Source organism: Leptinotarsa decemlineata, unplaced genomic scaffold, assembly GCF_025532065.1.
Source record: "Leptinotarsa decemlineata unplaced genomic scaffold, Ldec_3_MD MMD2_P_RNA_scaffold_6, whole genome shotgun sequence".
In the NCBI taxonomy this organism is placed as follows: Eukaryota; Metazoa; Arthropoda; class Insecta; order Coleoptera; family Chrysomelidae; genus Leptinotarsa; species Leptinotarsa decemlineata.
This window is the reverse complement of record NW_027412533.1, coordinates 2,578,835-2,599,180: the sequence shown is the minus strand read 5'-3', so window position 1 is coordinate 2,599,180 and position 20,346 is coordinate 2,578,835. Positions and strand designations below refer to the sequence as shown.

At 34.2% G+C, this 20,346-nt stretch overlaps 1 protein-coding gene across 6 annotated transcripts in view; it reads left to right on the top strand.

The window, feature by feature from the left end:
- Positions 1-19,937, top strand: part of LOC111509589 (protein Fe65 homolog) — a 55,006-nt gene extending 35,069 nt beyond the window's left edge. For 3 of the 6 annotated variants that reach the window (XM_023165359.2, XM_074169789.1, XM_074169790.1), the window contains exons 2-13: positions 1,348-1,532; positions 6,813-7,074; positions 8,654-8,722; positions 9,567-9,763; positions 11,100-11,322; positions 11,818-12,016; positions 13,233-13,360; positions 14,967-15,214; positions 15,987-16,189; positions 17,065-17,241; positions 17,373-17,543; positions 19,262-19,937. In XM_023165359.2, coding sequence (XP_023021127.2) covers positions 1,373-1,532; positions 6,813-7,074; positions 8,654-8,722; positions 9,567-9,763; positions 11,100-11,322; positions 11,818-12,016; positions 13,233-13,360; positions 14,967-15,214; positions 15,987-16,189; positions 17,065-17,241; positions 17,373-17,522 — 2,016 coding nt within the window. In that variant the 5' untranslated portion in view covers positions 1,348-1,372 and the 3' untranslated portion in view covers positions 17,523-17,543; positions 19,262-19,937. The remainder of the gene's footprint in view (positions 1-1,347; positions 1,533-6,812; positions 7,075-8,653; positions 8,723-9,566; positions 9,764-11,099; positions 11,323-11,817; positions 12,017-13,232; positions 13,361-14,966; positions 15,215-15,986; positions 16,190-17,064; positions 17,242-17,372; positions 17,544-19,261) is intronic. The other 3 variants (XM_074169794.1, XM_074169793.1, XM_074169792.1) reach the window with 2 other exon arrangements.
- The last annotated feature ends 409 nt before the right edge of the window (positions 19,938-20,346 follow it).

The following is a 20,346-nucleotide window of genomic DNA, read 5'->3' as shown; positions in this document are numbered from 1 at the left end:
CATCCTAGATGTTTCAACAAGAACAGTTTTTTCAAGCATTATGAAACATTTTCCATCACGTACAGATTTTGAGTTATAAGTAGTTATTTTTATTTTATACAAAAATTTTCACATATAGGGAAATATAAGATCAAAACAAGAAAAGAAAACCAATATATTTTGAGGATAACAGACTTTATTTACAATACACATAAAAAACATGCATATGAAGTCTTTTGTGCATAACCTTTTTGCAAATGTTGACTTTCGTTTATATGTTTCATCGTTTTCCCTCATAAGGAACCAACAATAATCCCCTATCATTGCTGCATCTCATCTACCTTGGTACCGTTGCTCCATTGTCAGTAGGTATGCCTTGGTGGAACCTTTTCTCTTGCTCGTCACTGACAGCACCCAAATTTTATGGGAAAAAATTCAAATGGGAGTGCAAGAAATGGATTTTGAGAGACATGCGACATTCCATTCTGCAGTAGTTTTCAAGTAGTTCTTCTACAAGTCTTTCGTTATTTTTCTATTTTGTTGTTCCCTTAAAACTCCGAAACAATTCTTTTGAAAAACTCCACGCAGCTAACTCAACATTACTTAATTTTTGATCGAACTGTTGATTCACTTAGTAGTTTTCTAATTTTTGGTCCAACAAATATACCTTCCTTGAGCTTTGCATCACTTAATTTTGGAAAAACGTGTTTAAGATATTTAAACGCATCACCTTCTTTGTCTAATGCTTTTACAAAATTTTTCATTAACCCCAGTTTAATGTGTAATGGAGGTAACAAAACGTTTTTGGGATTAATAAGAGGTATATTCTTCACGTTAGCTTGACATGGAATATATTTATCTCTCGGAGGCCATTCCTTAACTTGATAATGGCTCTGTGGAAATTGTTTCCAAACTCAACACGCGAATCTTCCATACTCAAACTACTCCAAGAAGTTATCGCACCAATGAAAACTTATTACTTATATTCATATAACCATCAGAGATGTACAAGAAAGTATAATATAACAATGACGCGAGTAGGAACAAATCTTCGAAGTTTGGAAAATATAACCACGTTACCAAACAGGTCAGTTATACATTCCCTAAACATGCTGTGAAATGCCCTCTCGGTGTTGTTTTTTTTTATTATGAAAACCGAAAACTCTTCATAAATAAACATGTATGAAACCTCGTTTTAGTTTCGTAACATTGAAATTCTATTTATAATTAGATACCATCAGTCAGGCCTTGACGCAAGTGTCAATTTTTTTTTAAATTTTAATGTCATAAATCCGATCGACGGACGTCTTGACCACACATTCCACATTTTTGGGTTTCTTGAAGTGAAATTTATTATTTTTGTTTCAGGTAGGAACACATCTCTGTCGTTGGGATGTTGTGTGGAGAGTTCCACAGGGCTCCCATAGGTTTACACTTGAATAGCTCTTTCCTCTCGTACGGTCCCAGTCCTTATTGCTCTCTGCTAACTCTGATTCGTGGGATGGCTGCTATCACGGCACAAGCTGTCCACGACGACGAGGACATTTTTCTCGGTAATGTTAAGTTACATGACGATCGCGCACACCATTCACAATCACACCATGTGGCAGTGATCACGAGCATGAGTGAAAACTTCTCCGACACGTGTCAGTTTCAAACACATCACATTATACTTATTTGCAGATTTGTGTGTTGGATTCTCCGTTGTTTCTGTGGCATACGAATGGAAAAAAACGTATCCATAGTTTCTGTCTCTTGAAGCGTATACAATTCGCATTCACCTGTAACTAACCAAAGATATCAAGATAGTCAGAAATAACTTTCAAGATTAAAACATTTAATGTCATCATATTCTTTTAGTCATTTATTGTTATTCCACTTTCCTAACTTACACTACAAGTACCACACTATACTGCAATTATTCAAACGTTAACTTTCCCATCCAGAGATAACTGTGTGAAAGCTATTTTCGGGTTTTCTGGTCGTGGTCTGCAGGTTTTTATGCCTGACGTTTCGTCTACTACTGCGGTAGACATCATCAAAGGCGATGTAGTAACGGTCGCAGGGCCCGGGTTAGTGCTCGAGTTTTTGTTCTCAATGTTCCGGACGCATTCACTACGATGTTAGTATTTGACTATGGTTTTATATTATTACTAGTGGGCGTGGCTTGGTTTCTCTCGATTGGATTATATGACCTGGTAGCCAGGTTTTCGAAGAACTTCATTTGAATTGTAGAGCTCAAAAAATTGTACTTTGAGACCAAATATTATTTTCTTTCTACAAAAACCCAAACCTTTTAGGTTAAAATACAAGAAATCGTATTTGCGATGTTTTTAGAAAAAAATTAAAATCGCCATTGGACTGGGCACCCTCCCAAATGGTGGTATACCAAATATCATAAAAAATATTCAATATTAATGATTCATTCACATTGTATCATGACAATGGTAACTGCACATCTCTAAAATGGTTTTTAAATATTGGTGAGTTGGGCGTGAAACACTGTCTGGATATGCAAAATCGCGCTCTTTTCATTTGGCACTGTAAACAAATGACTATTTTTGTGTATTATTACTGCTGTATTGAAACAGTAACGTCATATTATGCCCGATTAGTAAGAAAAATATTTTGTGAAGCGATAGTAATTAGTGATTTATCATGAGAGAACTAAGTGTGCGAGATGAAATTGAACTTGTGCGCCTTGTCGGAGATAATGCTCTTTGGGCAAGAGAAGCTGCCAGATAATTTCATAACAAACATCCTGATAAACTTCCAGTGAGCAGCAGTACGGTGAACCGTATATATTATGTTTTTAACGAAACAGGTTGGGTGTCGAGGCATACGCTCAAAAACAGAAGCAATCCACATCGTGAGAATAGAAATGGTGTGCGAATATTGCAATATTTTTGTAATAATCCTCATTCATGCTTGCGAACGGCTAGTTTGAACTTAAATATCCTTAGAGAAAATATTATGAGATGCCTTGTAAAAAATAATAAAAAAACCATTCACACTCGGGAACCGGGAGATGAAGAAAGAAGGTTAGAATTATGCTCAAGGAAAATATTTGAATGATATACATTTCTTCAAAACAATTTTGTTTAGTGATACCGTTCATGACAAATGGGTAGACTCGTCCCAAAATTCAAGGTACTGGTCTGGGGATAATCTTAATTGGGTTGTATGGTAATTTTTTTATTCAGCAACAGGATTAATAATATTGAATATTTGTTATGAAATTTGGTTTTCCACCATTTTAGAGGGTGCCCAGACCAATGGTGATTTTGAATTTTTTCTAAACATTTCTTGAATTTCAACCTAATATTCGCAGCAGGCCTTGGTTTTTGTAGGGGACTGTTTTTGTCCGGCACTGCGACAGTTACCACATCGCCTTTGATAATGTCTACCGCAGAAATAGACGAAACGTCAGGCATGGAAACCTTCATACCACGGCCGAAAAAAAAACAGGTAGAACGATTCACACAATTATTGAAACATTGAAAAGTTAGATTTATAAAGAATTTAATGAAAGTAACCAATAAAAAATGGACAAAAGTTTTCATATGAGGAAGTGTATCTTTCTCAGTCTAGTTTATTTACTGGGTACGGCTTCGAGTCTTCATAGTTTATTTCCTCACCATATGTGACTATAATTTTGTATTATTTTCCTCTCATCTGAAATATAAAGTGTTAAAGGGCCATATTTTCTATATATCGAACAAAGCCAAGCTTTACTAAGCACGGCGGAAAAATACATCTCATTTTAAATATTTATGTCATTCACCCTATTAAATTAAGCCTAGCTTTATAAAACACAAGATTCTTGTAGTGATACCTGAAAATAGTAAAATTCTTCAGCAAACTTATGTCAAAATTGCTGAAAGTAGTCTCGCGATTAAAAATTAAAAGTGTAGGTTTGGTTAACCTGACTCTTCACTATACCGAGAATACTCCCCTTAGTTGAAGAACGAGATTTAGGAAAATTATTTTCCACCTAAAATATCAGAATCAATATTAGAATGAATAAACATGAATAAACATGATCGTTAATTTATTTTAATAGTAGATTTAGTGAAAAATGATAATATTCACTTGCATGTATTTTTTTATTGGTGAAAATTATTCCTTGATTTTTACGCTCGCAAAATATTTTTCGAATGCCACAATTTTGGAAAATGATAGAAACGATAGAAAGTCAAAAAGATAAAAAAGTCTGAAGGAATTCATGCGTAGGTGGCACCGGCTTGCTCTCAAATGTAAATACTTGTATGCACTTTAGAATAGATTTAAACCAGGATGGGGCGACCAAATCGTGGCGCTACAATTTCTGTGGGTTGATTCACTATCAGCTTGGCAACACTGGCACAATTTTTGTTTTGAAACATTATAGGTGAATAGGTTCATAAGAGAAATAATGGTTTACAAATATTGCTTGGTACCGTATCACAAAAGCAACACCATTTTTACAAAAAAAGAGCTTTTATGCTAGTGCAATATGAATATAATAAAGGATTGACTCCGTTCCAATCAACATGATGTGATTTCAAAGAAACTACTTTTTTCATTTTTGTCCAATTCAGTGTAGGTCAAATTTTCTACTCAATGAAATAACCAAAAGCGCTATTTATTCATAAATTAATGAACTCCATATTTTAGATAAAATATGAAACCAAGAATTTCGTCAAGTTATCAAGATTATGTTAGGATGTTTCAAAAGTTTTGTCCGTTTTTATGAGATTACTTTAAACTGTAATATCTCAGCGAATACTCCTACTTATTCAATGTAATCGAAATAAGCGACATTTGAATCAGTGCACTTTTGCCAACGTAACACAAGTAGATTAATTTCGTCAGCATAAAAATAGGATGCTCAGGATTCGATGAAATCGACGTAGGCCGTGCTTGAAAAGATGGTAGTCGGTTGGCGAAAAATCTGGGAAGTATGAGGGTGAGGCAGAACTTTGACGCTCAATTCTTCTAATTTACAGAAGATGATTTGTGAAACGTGCGGACGGGCGTTGTGATGGAGCAGGATAGGATCTCTTCTGTCGATCCTCATAATAGGACTTTGCCGTGATGGTTTGGCTCGGTTACAGAAAGTTATAGTGAAACATAACACCATACAGTAAGCATGGTAATTTTTTGGTGGGTTTTCGCCGTTGGGAAGTGCCTGGGTGACTCATCGGTGTCCAACCACTGTCTTGAACGTATCTTGTGGTCGTAGAGGATCCACTTTTCATCACACGTCATGATTCAATAAAAAATCGTTAGGGTTGCGCAAAAGCAAAAGAGAACAGACCTCGACCCATCCCACGCACCGTTTGTAATGTGTCAATCTCCACCAGGATCCTCAAATCTGCGTCATGAGTACTTTAGGTCCACTACTTTGGGGCTCTTCTTCGAGGCTAAAATCTCCGGAACGAAACTTCACAGACCAATGTAGAACAGTGCGTTTTTAACGCTATCATTGCCAAATGCCTGCTTAATTTTTGGGAAGTATCGGCAGCGCTTTGGTTCAATTTGAATTTCATAGATAAAAATTTGCCAAAGACATATTGTAAGTAATAAGCTGAAAAGAGACAAAAAATTAAAATTTGGAAAAATGAACACCACGACACAGTAAAATAAATATTGATTGAGATATGAAGTTATAAAAACACAAGACATAAAAACGGACAAAAATTTTGAAACATTCTATACATTCTGCATTTGCGTATTTCATCCTCACGAAATTTCTATATACATATTATGTTATTACCTCCTGGCTTTGAACTCCCGCATCTACGCCGATGCAATCAATGCATTATTCAAAAATAAAACCGCAACCATCATTGCATGGCAAATTATTCAACTAAGCTTTGGGGAATCCTTTTTAATTATTATGGTGTATAATAATAACACGTTCACAAAGTCACCCTTATAATCGATCAGAAAATCACAAAATAAGTTCAATCAAAACTGAGATTATGTTTTTTATGCACATAGATAGATGCAAATGACAAAGTCACACTGTATCCCGTTTAATGAACGTATTTTGTTATATAACACTAACACTGAGAAAATATACGACTTTCAATATGGGGTGATAAAATATTCTATATATGATATTTTGTCAGATTTGTGAATTGAATCAATGAAAAATTGTTCCTTCAGATACTAAAATATATTAGATTTAATGTGATTTTATAAAATCCAACTTCACTAAATTAGAACTTTGTCAAATATAATGTTACAGTTTATAAACTTTTGTTTCAATTAGCAAGTCAACATGTATCTTTATAATGATAAAAAGAATACCGGTTACTTTTTTGTTATTCTTCTTTTTACACAATGAAAGATACTTTTCAACATTTGGGTCAGTGATTTATTTTAATTCGCAAAGAATACAGAACTTCCCATTAAAATCAAACAATGTTTAACAAACCGAAAATAGAGAAATTTTATAATTGAGGACTAAGATTAACGTTGAAACTAACAAGAAATACATAGATATATTAATTATATCATTCACGAAAAGTTGTAACTTTGTTTTTATGACATAAAATTTGTGACATACGACTTTATACTGCTGCATGAATCCAACCTAAATGTTGCAAAATTAATGAAAATGATTAAAACAGAAATAGTTCCCCTAAAAAGTTTTAAGCAGTAAGAATCATAAATGTAGCCTCCTCCTCTTCTGTGTTTAGAAAAATCGTCGAGACTGGAAAATGTGGCTGGCACTAAACCTAATTTCAATTATTACCACGGAGAAACCACGCCATAAAACCGAAAACACATTTTCGCTTCCGTCGCATCATTCTGTATACTCTATTCATATGTTCGTTTTCCAGAAAATGGCCTCCTGAGTTACGAAAATCCCAACTATCATCTGGGACCGTCAAGCCGTCTTGACGATGCTCTAAACTCTAATACGGAAAATATATACGAAGACATTTATCAAGAACTCGACGATATCTGCAATATGGGTCACGGGGTGAAAGGACCCATAACGAGCAATGCCAGTAGGAAAGCTTATGCCGCTCTCGATATAGGATCCATGGGAGTGGACATCAGTACGGGTCCTCTGACCCAGAACTATGTTGATAACAGAAGGTAGGATTCGACGGTTTTAATAACTCAATGACTACAAAAAATTATCAGGATATATTTACTCCTATGTTTTCTATATCATTTTTGGCTATAGAATCTGAATCCTTGAGCTTTTATGACCACACTCAAATCTTAACTCCATAAATTAACCTATACACTCTACCCATTAAATCTTGAACCAAGCAGTTTTCAAATCAATAAACAATAAACTTATTAACTTCGCACAATGGGCTCTTTCATTTTTTTATTGTCAAAAAATGTCTTCAAAAATCCTATACTTCAGAAAACATCCTCAGTTTGGGTATGACATCATTAGATATGGAAAATGCATAGCCGGCTTAGAATCGCTATAGTTTTAAATGTTTGTTCAAATGAAAATACGTCGTCACATTTATTTCAAAGTGATGATAAAATTTATGCATTTATACCTATTAATGAACAGAGTGAACATAACTTTATTTATTACCTAAACATATCAATACACTCTCACATTTCTGCAAAATGTTTTTTATTTTGACAACTCAAGTTTTTGTTTTATCAAAATCCATACAGTTGCTGTTTGTTGTGGTTCTGCCCGTTTGGTGGAAATCCATCTTCAGACTGTGTTTTGTAGATTTCGGAAAAGTTAGTAGATTGTAAATTTATGAATTTAGACGCCTTTGAGTAAAGGTTGTATTTGGTTTATGTTTTAATAGTGTTTCAGTTCTCTTAAGCATTGTCGGTATGTGAATTTGTGGTTTGAGAAATTTAGATAGGTATAGTATTAGTAAAGGGTTTATATTTTGTGTTATGAAGGAAGTTGAGGCGCTATGCTTAGACAGTTAGACTGTCAATATTTAGTGATCAGGGAAAAAATAACATTTTAAAATAGATCGTATAGATTTTTGGGTAGGGGTATGTAGATTTGTGCTATTGATGTTATTGTTTTCGGGTTTTTGGGCTTATATAAAGTTCACAGGTTTATGACCTACGGAGTTGAAGACCGTTCAGAGGATAATGGAATCATAATTTATAGGTTTATGATTTTGGGGTGTGGATTTATTTCTTTGTATATTATAGTTTAAGAGTTTTCAGTATATCTATGTCATTTACGGGTAATATTTGTGACATATTCTCTTTTTCTTTATTCAAAACCTGACGTGGAAATTATAAAAGCTCAATGGGTTCAAAGAACATAATCCTATTCTTATCAAACTTTTTAAATTTCAATTATAATTGTTCACGAAACGTTCCTAATAGGATTTTTTTCCACTTAATTTGCTTATCTGTTTCACAATGCAATATACGATGACATAATGGTGCCAGTGCAATTGACAGATTTCAAGCAATTACGGCAATGTAGAAATAAAAAGTGTAAATTCATACCTTCAAATTTAACAATTGATACTTTTGAAATCTGTCTGTTGACAGATTGACGCCTGGAAAAACTTCAACTATTTTTTTTTTGGTAGTTCTGACTTCAAAAGTGTCAATTGACAGATTTTTTCATTATTCTACACCGGCACAATTACGCCGTTGAACAAATCAAATGGAAAACATATTGAAAACTTTCCCAAACGGTAGTTCCTATTGTTTGTTGTAGGGGTAATGAATGGAATGGCAATTCGATGTCTGATAAAGGCAAGAGTGAAAGTTCTACTGACTGGGAAAAGTATGTAAATTATGTGAATCTTTTTGAATTCATTAATTCGGTAGCAGTTTCGCATTGCATCCAAAGCTTTAGTAGTCAAAAGCAAAATGTTTTATTTTGAGTATTACGTATTTTATATGGATAGAGGCAAATAGTAGGGTAAACTATGTAGTCGAGGAAATTGTATCAGTTGTAAATTGAGTAGCAAATATTCGCGGATGTGTCGTAAAATTGGGGAACATGAAAACGTTTTCTTTCGGATCTCAATGTCCAATTGACATAATTACAGAATTAACCCAACACTTGTGTTACAGTGTTTTGAATTTTCTCTATACAGAGTGTAACATAAGTACGTTGAAATACTCAAGCGATGTACTACTGAGTGCCCTAATAAACCTTTGATATATAATCATTACAATTACAATACAAAACAATAATTACAATTTTCTTTATCGATGCATATTACTTGGCTCTTAGGGCGCTAAGTGAAGTTGCTGAGAACATCACAAAAACTAAGTATGTTGTGGATCTCGTCAAAATAAACAACTTTTTCCTATAAAATGTTTATCGAAAAATCATTCGTTTTCGAGATACAAATAACTAAAATTGTAAAAAACTTATGACAAAAACCAACCATGTTTTGAAAAATTTCAAAAATTTGTGTGTATTAAAACCTTTGCAGATATAACAAATCGGTGACGGCGTAGATTATGTCATAGGATAAATACATTTTTATTTTGATATGACTTCAGAAATGTTTCACTGATGTGTGTCTAGTAACTCCAATGTTTACCCTACTAGGTGCTTATTTTGAAACAGAATCACTATTGATTTTCCAGATTTGATACTGATATCTGTTTTTTAGTTTATGTGAGAAGCGAGTGTTAACAAAAGAGGATAATGGCATCAAACACATCGTTGGAAATGTAACCAATGACCTATACGCTATACCCATGAAAAAATGTAGCCCAAAATCTCACGATGATTTAGATAAATTGAATAGTCCAGAAAAAGAATGGGACAGCCAGAACGAATTGCCCCCTGGGTGGGAAAAGCATGAAGGTATGTTGGCATAATCATTCTGATAAAATAAACATACAGAATTATTATATAACGACTTCGCTTTCAACAATTAACCGTTTTTACTGACGATAATGTTTACTCAACTTGAGTTTCATACTTAGGTATTAAGAAAATATAATCGTGTAGTGCGACTCCGGTTTAAGGGACCAACTGCTTTTAGCGACCATTTTTGATAATATACGTCCGGTTAAAACATCGCGCAATGTTTTGTTTACACAACCTACGCACCAATACCAATACAGTTGAAGAAAAAAGTGCAATACTACACCGAATAAAAGCCGCTGAATCAATCGTAGCCCTCGCACAGGAGTTTGGCGTATCTCATTCTACAAATATCCACAACTAAGGAATGAAAATCGAGCTGCTGTTTAATGCCAATGCAAACGTGTAAGGACTTCTATTCATGGGCAGTTACATAAGGCATTGTTACAGTGGTTCAAGCTTCGGTGCGACCGGGGTATAGCCGTTAATGGACCTCTGCTACAAGAGAAAGCAACCTTTTTTGAATAGACAGTTAGACATGCAAAATTTTACATGCTCCATGAGTTAGATAAACCATTTCAAAGTAAGACACAACATCGTCAGTGGTAAGATTGCTGGCGAGTCAGTTCAACAGAGTGATGTGATTGATTGGTTAGAAAAAGTTTGGCCAAGTCTACCTGCGCAATTTAGACATGATGAAATTTTCAATGCAGATGAGACCGGGCTGTTTTTTAAATTAATCCCGGACCTGAAGATCACTGTTCTTGATAGTATTCTAATGATTCAAGATGCCTGGAATCAACTCAAGCAGGGGACAATTTTCAACTGTTACAAACACGCTGGTTTTGTGCGAAGCAATGTAGAATGTAGCATAAATTCAAACGCAGATGATTTTAAAGAAGAAGACGACGAACCGCTGAGCATTTGGGCGAGAGCTATTGACAGGCATCAGTTACCCATAACAATCTAGGACTTTGAACATTACCCGTTTGTCGATGATATCTGAACAGCTAAGTAAAAGACTAACGAACTAATGTACTCTTTACTACTAAAAAAATCGTGTAGGTTTATGAAAAAAAAAAATAATAAAAAAAAATTGAACCATGCCATACAAAGAAACCGCCGACATTCGCTAACTATTTAGTTTTCATGCCGTTCGAATTGACTTCATATACACTATACTTGAGAAATAATCTTGCCGTTTTGTGCGTCGTCAGGTTAGTACAACATATTAGGTATATCCGATCCCTTGAAGGTCGTTATAACCGGATTCTACTGTATTTTATAACTTCTTAATGAAATTCTCATTTTCATTATTTTGACGTATTCACAGATAATGATGGTCCATACTACTGGCACATCAAAAGTGGAACTATCCAGAGGGAAATACCAGTCGTTGAAACTAAAATAGAGAAGTCTGACTCGAAATGCAATTTCAAGGAGAACGATCTAATTTCGTCTTTCGAGAATTGCATGTCGGTTACTAGAAGTAGTACCAGTTCAGCGCTAGACTTGGAAAGCGACGACAGGAAAAGAAAGGAAGATATAGCTTTAAAGTAAGTGACATTTTCAACAAGGGAATATTCATATGCGAGAATGAAAGTGAGAATTTTTATATATAGTTAGATGCGTCACTAATGAGGAGACATTCCTAAAAGTAGTAGTATGATTAATCTTTTTTTTTTCGCTTCTCGCGGAAAAAGATTTAATATTTTTGAAAAGTTCCTTGAGGTGAAACATGCTTTTTTCCCTCTGTGCGTTCATGATGGCCAAGCAGAACTATTAAAACCAAACTTAACTTCAAATTTTGCTCCACATTGTGATTCTATGTGTATTTTTGTTCTTCACATTTTTAGATTAGAATAGCAGTAAGTTTAATGATAACATTCATGTTTTTTATTATTTAGATAAGATTAGTACCATTATTATATTTCCAATCATAAGCATTAATGGATTAAGCATTCTATAATGACACATCCATGTATGTAATTTGGCGCCCAAAGTGGGCACAAATATTCTATAGATTGTTGTTTTCAGTGATTTGTTTTCAGGAGGAGGAGTTTTCCTTCGAAACCCGACCAAGAAGTAAAAGAACGTCCAATCAGGTTCGCCGTCAGATCACTCGGATGGGTTGAGATATCCGAGGAAGATCTGACTCCTGAACGTAGCAGTAAAGCTGTAAATAAGTGCATTGTAGATCTGTCTCTAGGAAAGAACGACTTACTAGATGTCGTCGGAAGATGGGGCGATGTAAGAACGTTTGCATGACACCCATAATATGTTATAAGTAGTGTGTCAAAACTTAAAACAATAGAGGTAGTTTGTACTTATTTTTGTAAAATTCATTGCTTTGCAGATGACGCTGATATCATATACAAACTTGGTTTAAATTCAAAACAAGCACTGTTCCCAAATATCTGAACTGATACTCTTCTCTACGCACGTTTCATTAATATAGTTGGCGTCTTCAGGAGATGAAGGTGTAGTATTTAGTCTACTTCTTGTCGCGTTGACAAGAGAGTTGCAGTTCCAAGTGTGTGAAAGGTGTTTGTTTTGGATTTATTCTACATAACCGGTTTTACTTTTGATTGTTTGAATTGAAACAGATAGTTGAAATAAATTTAATAAAATAATACTTGGTTTCATAATAATTTATTAATGTTTTATTTAAAAAAATAAATATTTGTCATTCACTTCATTAATGTTTGAAACTGATTGTATCAAATAATTAGGCATCATGATTGATAAACACTCAATGAGCTGGGATTCACATCATATCAAAAATCTGGTGAATTGAGTTATCTACTTCTAATATTCGAAGTATTAAAGAAAACTTTAAGTAATTGGCTGTTTAAATATTATATTCACTTGTGCAGTCACAATTTTGTAATATCAGGATGAAGAGGTGTTAATGAAATGTATTGAAAAAAAAAGATACTAAATAAATGGTTTCAGATATATCTTTTAAATATAGTGGAAAAATCAATATTTTAAAATTACTTTGTTATAATATTTAATATATTTATTTATAATAATAATAAATTTGAGTATACTCAACTTACTCTATTATCCATAATACAAGAAATCAAAATTTTGCAAATATTAGTAGGTCATTAACAAAAATCATTTATATAATATTCATTCATTCATGATTTGGTGCCATAAGAAATCAAAAGAAATTATTTTTTATACAAAAAAAGAAAATAATAGATAAATTCAAAACGACAAAATGTTGTCTTGTATATTGTTTTATACTTGATCTTGTTATTATTTAGAGTTGATCTCACTGTTTTCTGTGATAGTGTTGTACCACCAGCCTGGGCTTTTTCAAGAAAAATATACTGATACTTATTGGCTTTATTTTGATTGTCTGTTGCTACTATTGTATAAAGATATTTTGTGGAATCATATTTCAAGCAGCATTCATATAGAAAACTGTAATGATCCATTATTGTTATGGTTGCAGGGCAAGGATCTGTTTATGGATTTGGATGAAGGTGCTCTCAAGTTGTTTGATCCAGAGAATTTGACTGTTTTGAATACCCAGCCGATTCACACGATCAGAGTATGGGGAGTGGGAAGAGATAACGGAAGGTTAGAACTGTCTGCTTTACAATGATCTTGACGTCATTGCCACTGCAATACTCTATGAAGAGTGTTTGATACATAAACTAACCTAATAAAGAATATAGATGTAGAAATTGCTGGAACCGTATTAGAAATTTTATGATAGAAAAGTTGAAATATTTTGATTAACTGTAGTTTTGCTAGGTTCATAGTTATTTTCAGTGATCAATATTGATGTAGTTGTTTTGTTATTTTTGTCGAATTCAGTATCAGATCTTGATTTCACAAAGTATGTTCAAAAAATAACAGAATCTTCGTTTGTAAAAAAAAATTATTCATTCTTTTACTATAATGTTATCGATTTAAAAATAGTCCCCTTTTGATATCACGCACTTGTGTCTGTGCTTCTTCCAATCTTGGAAACACTTCTCAAACTCGATTTTTGGGAGCTTGTAGCTCCCAAAAAATCGGTGGCCTTTTAAGGTTCTCTTCATTTGTGCGAATAGGAAAAAGTCACAAGGATCCATGTTTGTCGAATATTAAAGCTGAAGCAACATTACCATATTGTGTGAAGTGTAAGTAGGTGTATTATCGTGCTGCAAGAGCCGTGAATTGTTTGCTTCACACAAACGGCGTTGAATTTGTAGGAACTCCTCATTGACTGTTTGACCCTTGGCAAGGATTCATGATGCACTTCACGTTTGTCCGAACTTGTCGATCCTTTTTCGGTCTTGGTAAGCCAAAATTCCTCCACTAGGACGATTGAGCCATAGTTTTGAAGTCATATCTGTAAACCCATGTTCTGTCACCTGTTTCAATACGTTTCAGTTATTCTGCATTGTTGTATACTTTATTTAGTGACTTTTTGATCAACTTCCATGCGCCGTTGTTTTTGTTCAAAACTTAACAACTTCAGAACAATCATTCATACCACTTCAAGGCATGAGCCAGTCGATATGCCAACATCATCAGTGACTGCTCTTATTATGATTCGACGATGGCTCATAACCAATTATTTCACTTTTCCTTGTTTTCATTGGTTGCGGATGAGCTGGAGCGTCCGGGGTATTCATCATCTTCAACGTCTTTATTGCCATCTTGGAAAAGCTTATACCACTTGTACGTTGGAAGGTCGAATAGACCCATTCACTTTGGACTAACCTTTGGACCACTCGTAAACTCATGTTTTAATCAAAGTATTTCACACAATTTGTTACACGCAAAATTTAATACAAGTTCTTTGACCCGTTTGTTTTAACAAACGAAAATTGCCGAGATCTCAAAAACTTGTCTGACAAAGTAAACATAGAATATAGCTGAAAATGTTATCATACTTTGGAGGCATGTATACCAACATAATAATGAAAATTGACAATCGCACTTTCCAAACCCGTGAAATTTAAAAATTTTCGTTATTTTCCGAACAACTCATTTGTCGATTTTTCTAAATCATGAAATTTTCTTCATTTCAAACTCAAAAAATTTCATTATCCTCTTTTATTTTTGCTGCTTGGAATGAACAGAGAAAGGTAAATGTTTTTCATAAGACATCTGGATAGTTTTAGAGTTTGCTTCAACTGTCTTTTTTTATTCCGAAATTATTATTTGAATAACGCCTTTTTGTTCCTTATAGGGATTTTGCTTACGTGGCAAGAGATCGAATGACACGCAAACACATGTGCCACGTCTTCAGATGCGACATGCCCGCACGAACCATCGCCAATACTCTGAGGGATATTTGCAAGAAGATAATGATAGAAAGGAGTTTGCAGCAGAACCTGGGAAAAGCCATAGACATAAATGGAAAACCTCTCGCTACCAGACCAAATAATCTCCCAACCGAACACAGACGTCCTACTAGAAATTCTCAAATATTTGCTTGTAAGTATATGACCAATGTGTATTGAGGTTCTTTGACACGTAACATTCCATTTCTTTGATGACTTGTTGATTACACTTTATAGAGCCATTATGTCAGTAAAAGAGTTCATTATATTCTTTATAACTTTGGAACTTCAGGCGTTTACTAAAGGAAAGTTATTTAATTCGTTATGCAATCACATGAACTTAATCAAAAGCGAAATGAGGTACCATTTTACATGCTAATAATTACTTTATGAACTTCAACTTATTTAATAAAATCATGTTTAGCATACCGAATATTATATACAAAAACATATCAAACACATATCTTATAGTATTTCACCTATTCAATTTATTACCACTTCAACTGTCAACTAAGCCAGTTTCTTCTAGGGTTTTTTTTATTAAAGTTTCATTTATATTGGATTTTCATATGAAACCTGTTGCAAGTGATTTCCTATGCCTTAGAGCTTTCAAAATGCAATGATGTATAGGTATTCGAAGTAGGTCAGAGAGTTCTAAGTTATAATAAGTCATGAATCGTAGGTCAGGTTGGGTATTTGTGACACACTTCAATTACTTGTATCATTCCAGTTTCTTTTCCCTTGCGTATTCTGAATTTTTCCTCAAAGTCGACTTTCCCCTCAATGAAGTTACGTCTAAACTTCGACACCTATTGGCAGAATATGAATCGACTATTTTTCCGTTCTCAACTCTTTGATTACTGTGGCTGGTTCTATTTTAGCATACTCTTTTGTTTTTCTGTTGCATCAGACGTTTCATTTCACAGCTCAGTCATTTCCGACGCCAATGGAAGAACCAAAGAAAATACTCCGAGCCCAGTATCTTGGTAGCACGCAGGTCTCCAGTGCTACTGGCATGGACATTCTCAATGAATCTATAGAGAGGCTCGTTTCTAGTGTACCCGTGGAACAGTGGCAGCCTGTTAATATATCGATAGCACCTTCTATGATAAGCATTCATCATCCAAGTGTGAGTAATCGTAATTATGTTTATTTCATCTAATGGTAAGTAAGTAAATATATTATACACTTTCATAGGAGCATTGGAGCATTGTATTTGGTCCTATGAAAGTATTTGTAAGATATAGTCTGTGAAAGTGACTATCAAAGAGAAAAAAACTGGCATGACTAGGTTTCATGTTTAGTTCCTATTCTATTTTTGTTGCATATCAAAAATCTATCTGAGATATGTTAATTTCATTCGCTGATATTGATAATGGTCAGTTAGTGTATTATCATTAAACGTTTCATAACTGAACATTATTTCATTTGAATGCTTGCTTGATGAACTTCCCATAAATGATGCTATTGTAGAAAATGAATTAATTTCAGGAAGTATTAATTGATGTTTTGTTGAAATTTAATGTCCTAAGATGTCTCTGATTTGAGAGCAAGACATCTTTGGTATCACATAGTAAGATTACTGTTGGGCTTTAACTCTGTGAAAGCTTATTTATTTTCTATTTGTAATGCAAATGGTGTCAAAGATTCTTGTAGAAATCTCCATATTGTATTAAGACTGGCTTTGACCTTAAGCTCGCTTAACTCATAAATTTATATGCATCGTGACGAAAATCAGCCTCAAACCCGCTTAAAATTGAGTCCTACACTTTGCCAGCTTAAAACCCTTAAGCCAAGCTCTGTGAGAGTTTTGATAATGTTTTTTTCTTTTTTAAGTTTTCTGTGAGTATGATTTTAATCGTGATTTTATCATAATTACTGAATTTGCAGTGTGCTGTTTGCAATTTGTAATTTGTCGTTTCATGTTTTATCCTCTTAAGACAATAAAGTATATTTTGACTGATCGAAGGATTACCTGATATTTGTGAATCTTTTTTTCCACAGGACGACCGTCTCCTAGCAGAATGTAGAGTTAGATATCTATCTTTTCTTGGAATAGGAAAAGTAATAAAACACTGTGCTTTCATCATGCACACTGCACAGGACACTTTCGTGTCTCATGTTTTTTATTGTGAACCGTCTTCGGGCGCTTTATGTAAAACTATTGAAGCAGCTTGCAAGGTGAGAAAGTATTTTATAAATTTGTTGATTTGTTAACTTTCTATGCAATATCTTTTTTTTCAAATATATTTCAATGTTCTACTTGTAATGCTTTTTTCTGATGAAAATTTTCTATTTTGTCAACATTTCAGCTGAGGTATCAGAAATGCTTGGACGCACACCCTCAAGGAATGGGTGGTAGTAATACGAATTTAAGCACGCCTGGCAGCAGTATTGGAGCAGCTTTGAAATCAATTGTAGGGTCCCTTAGAGGTCGGAAGAGTAAAAGCACGGAATCCTGAGACCAGGAAATATCTCTTCAGGTATGTCCATCACAAATATTTTTAAACCATAAACATTGGAGTAGAATCCCACGGGAATGTAAACGCTTATTATTACAAGAATAAACTGCAAACACAAATTTTTGAATGCCAGGGTTGTATTTTATTTGGAAAACAAACAAATTCATTGAGATGATGTTTTACTATTCTAAAACTATATCTGAATCAGAGTATACTCATGTTACTCTATTAGTGAATAATTGGCACCATGTGGGTCAGTCTCTTCTATATTCCAAATGAGTTGGGACCCATTATCACCCCAGTAACTTACTGGTATTCAAACACTGACTGTATTTTTTCTGCAGTACCAGTTATCCCACTTCTGTAACCAAATGCTATGTTTCTAGGTTTTCAAAAGGGTGTATATTATCATTGAGACAATGAATGAATTGCATGTGTCATCAACAAAATACGTGATAAAACACATACTTTCATATAGCATCTTTTTCTTCTTCAAGTAAAAAACGAAAACAAGACAGCTAACGTTTGCATCTAGTCAGAGATAGCTTTCATTTGGATGATAGCTTGCAGTCAGTACTTGGAAGTGAGATAGTTGAACAAAGGATAGTTATCAGCAATTTCTTAAATTTTTAGACCGTTTCACAGTTTACATTGTTCACTTGTTGCTTATTGAAAAGTCCCTACGATTTCACAACTAAGAAAATGCAGGCACTTCATATTTCACAGTAAATAAATTTTATATCATATCTGCATATTTAGATGTGACGGTCTAATGTTCCACATCTTGAATAATTAAATTGCAGATATCGGAGTTGAACAATGGAATATAAAATATGACTTTCGATAATAACTCTTAATATGCACACAAAATTGAATTTCCAAAATAAAAGCAGTTGTTCATCAAAAGTTTAGGTTGTTTGAAGCAGTAACCACATCGTTTTGTTTCCTTTAGTATGTGCCAGTTTGTAATGCGATCAATTTTCACTGTGTAACATTGAACTTGATAAATCTCACGTTGAAAGGTAAGATCCCGTTAATCCTCAGCTCGCACAAATTTCGACTTTTGAGTTTTGTTCATAGGGTGGCAATAGCTGGTTAACGGAAATATAGATTCTAACAGAACTGATTAATATTAATCCACAATGACAATTTTGATCTAATTTCAGATGGTTATTGAATCTAATATGGCAGATTCTGTGTGACTTCATTTCATAATTTTTTCATAAATCTCAGACAAATTTGCTAATATTGAAATTAGTTGATAATTATCTGAAACTTTTTTGTTTCTCATTTCAAAATGTGGTTCAACTTTGGTTATTTTTGGGATAACATCTGTTCTAAACGAAATAACAATAAATTCTGTTTACGAAGGTGATATTTCTGTTGTTACAAATTTAATAACATTTGCGTTTATTCAAAATAATCGGATATAACACAGTATATATAAATGGGGATACATTTCTAGTAGGTAGATGAAATGGTCTTCAATTCATCGAATTTCTGTGTCTACTCGTACACAGAAGTATGCATTTGAGGGGGACAAGTTTTATGGAAGTAGTTTGAAATTTTGGTATATATTCACAGAACTAAGAGTTCCAACAATATAATAATACACGTGCGTTTAGAGACAGTATTTTTGTTCTGGTGAGGCAAAAGTATTTTCAACATATTAATTTTACACCAGAAGTTCCAAATTGTACAAATCAAATATAATGATATTTATTTAATTTTTATTTCAGGACTGTGGCATAGATCCTGTGGAGCGTGAAGTGATCAGACACAGGCACTTGCAATCACCCCTAACACCGAAGTATTTTAGTACTAGTCTACCCTCGGCGGCTAACCTCGGCTCCCCTCCCTCTCCCGCGTCGGAAACGAGACGTACGCATCTCTCCCGTCGGGATTCTCTTAACTGAACCTCCATCTCCTCTGCCTCCTCCTTCTCCTTTGATTTACCCCTTTCGATGTTTTCCTATCTGACGAGCAAGTAGGTTAAGACTTATGTAACTAAATATGAAATTGTTGAACCGTTTCGAGGTTAGGTACGGTCGGATCACGAAGTATTCTGAAAAGTAATCAGAGAAAACATAATATTGAAGTGTTGGATTTTTTGCTAAATATTTGTTTCATTTTACTACTAAAAGTTGTTTATTTTCAACTCAGTAAATTCAAAATTATATTTCATAAATGAGTTTCCTGCGAACATTGAATCAAAATGTATTGTTCAATATTGGTTCCACTCAATCCTATACAGTATTGAAAACTTTTTGTATTGTTCATTACCGATTATTCCCGTTAAGTCAACAAATAGAAATGAAACCACGCCTACCACAGATGCAATAAAGCTGTTAGGTTAGGTCCATAGTGAGTGGGTGTATTCGACCCTCCACCGCAACCCGTAAGGGTTTATTGTGACTCACACCTATTCACACTCGATGAAATAGACCCAGCTTCTTAACGAAGCCGAGTAGTTTGTAAGGTGAGTGGTCTTTCAGGTCAGATGGTAAGAGTACGGCTCTGCCGAATTCTAAAAAGCTCATTCGGTCCCCAGCGGGGCAGGCACAAAGTATGTGCTCTGATATTTCATCATTTTCCAAACAAAGGCGACACATACTGTCTTCCGACATTCCGAATCTCTGCATATGATGATTCAAATGACAGTAACCTGTAAGAAGGCCTGTTAGACATCGTAGTTCATCCCTACTGTAGTCCAACAACTGTTTGGTATCAAGCTTCGAAGGGTGAATAAACGCCTTGGAGTGAGCCAATCCTGAAAGATTCTGCCAGAAGTCCAATAAAGCTGTTGTCTCGAACTTCGAATGAT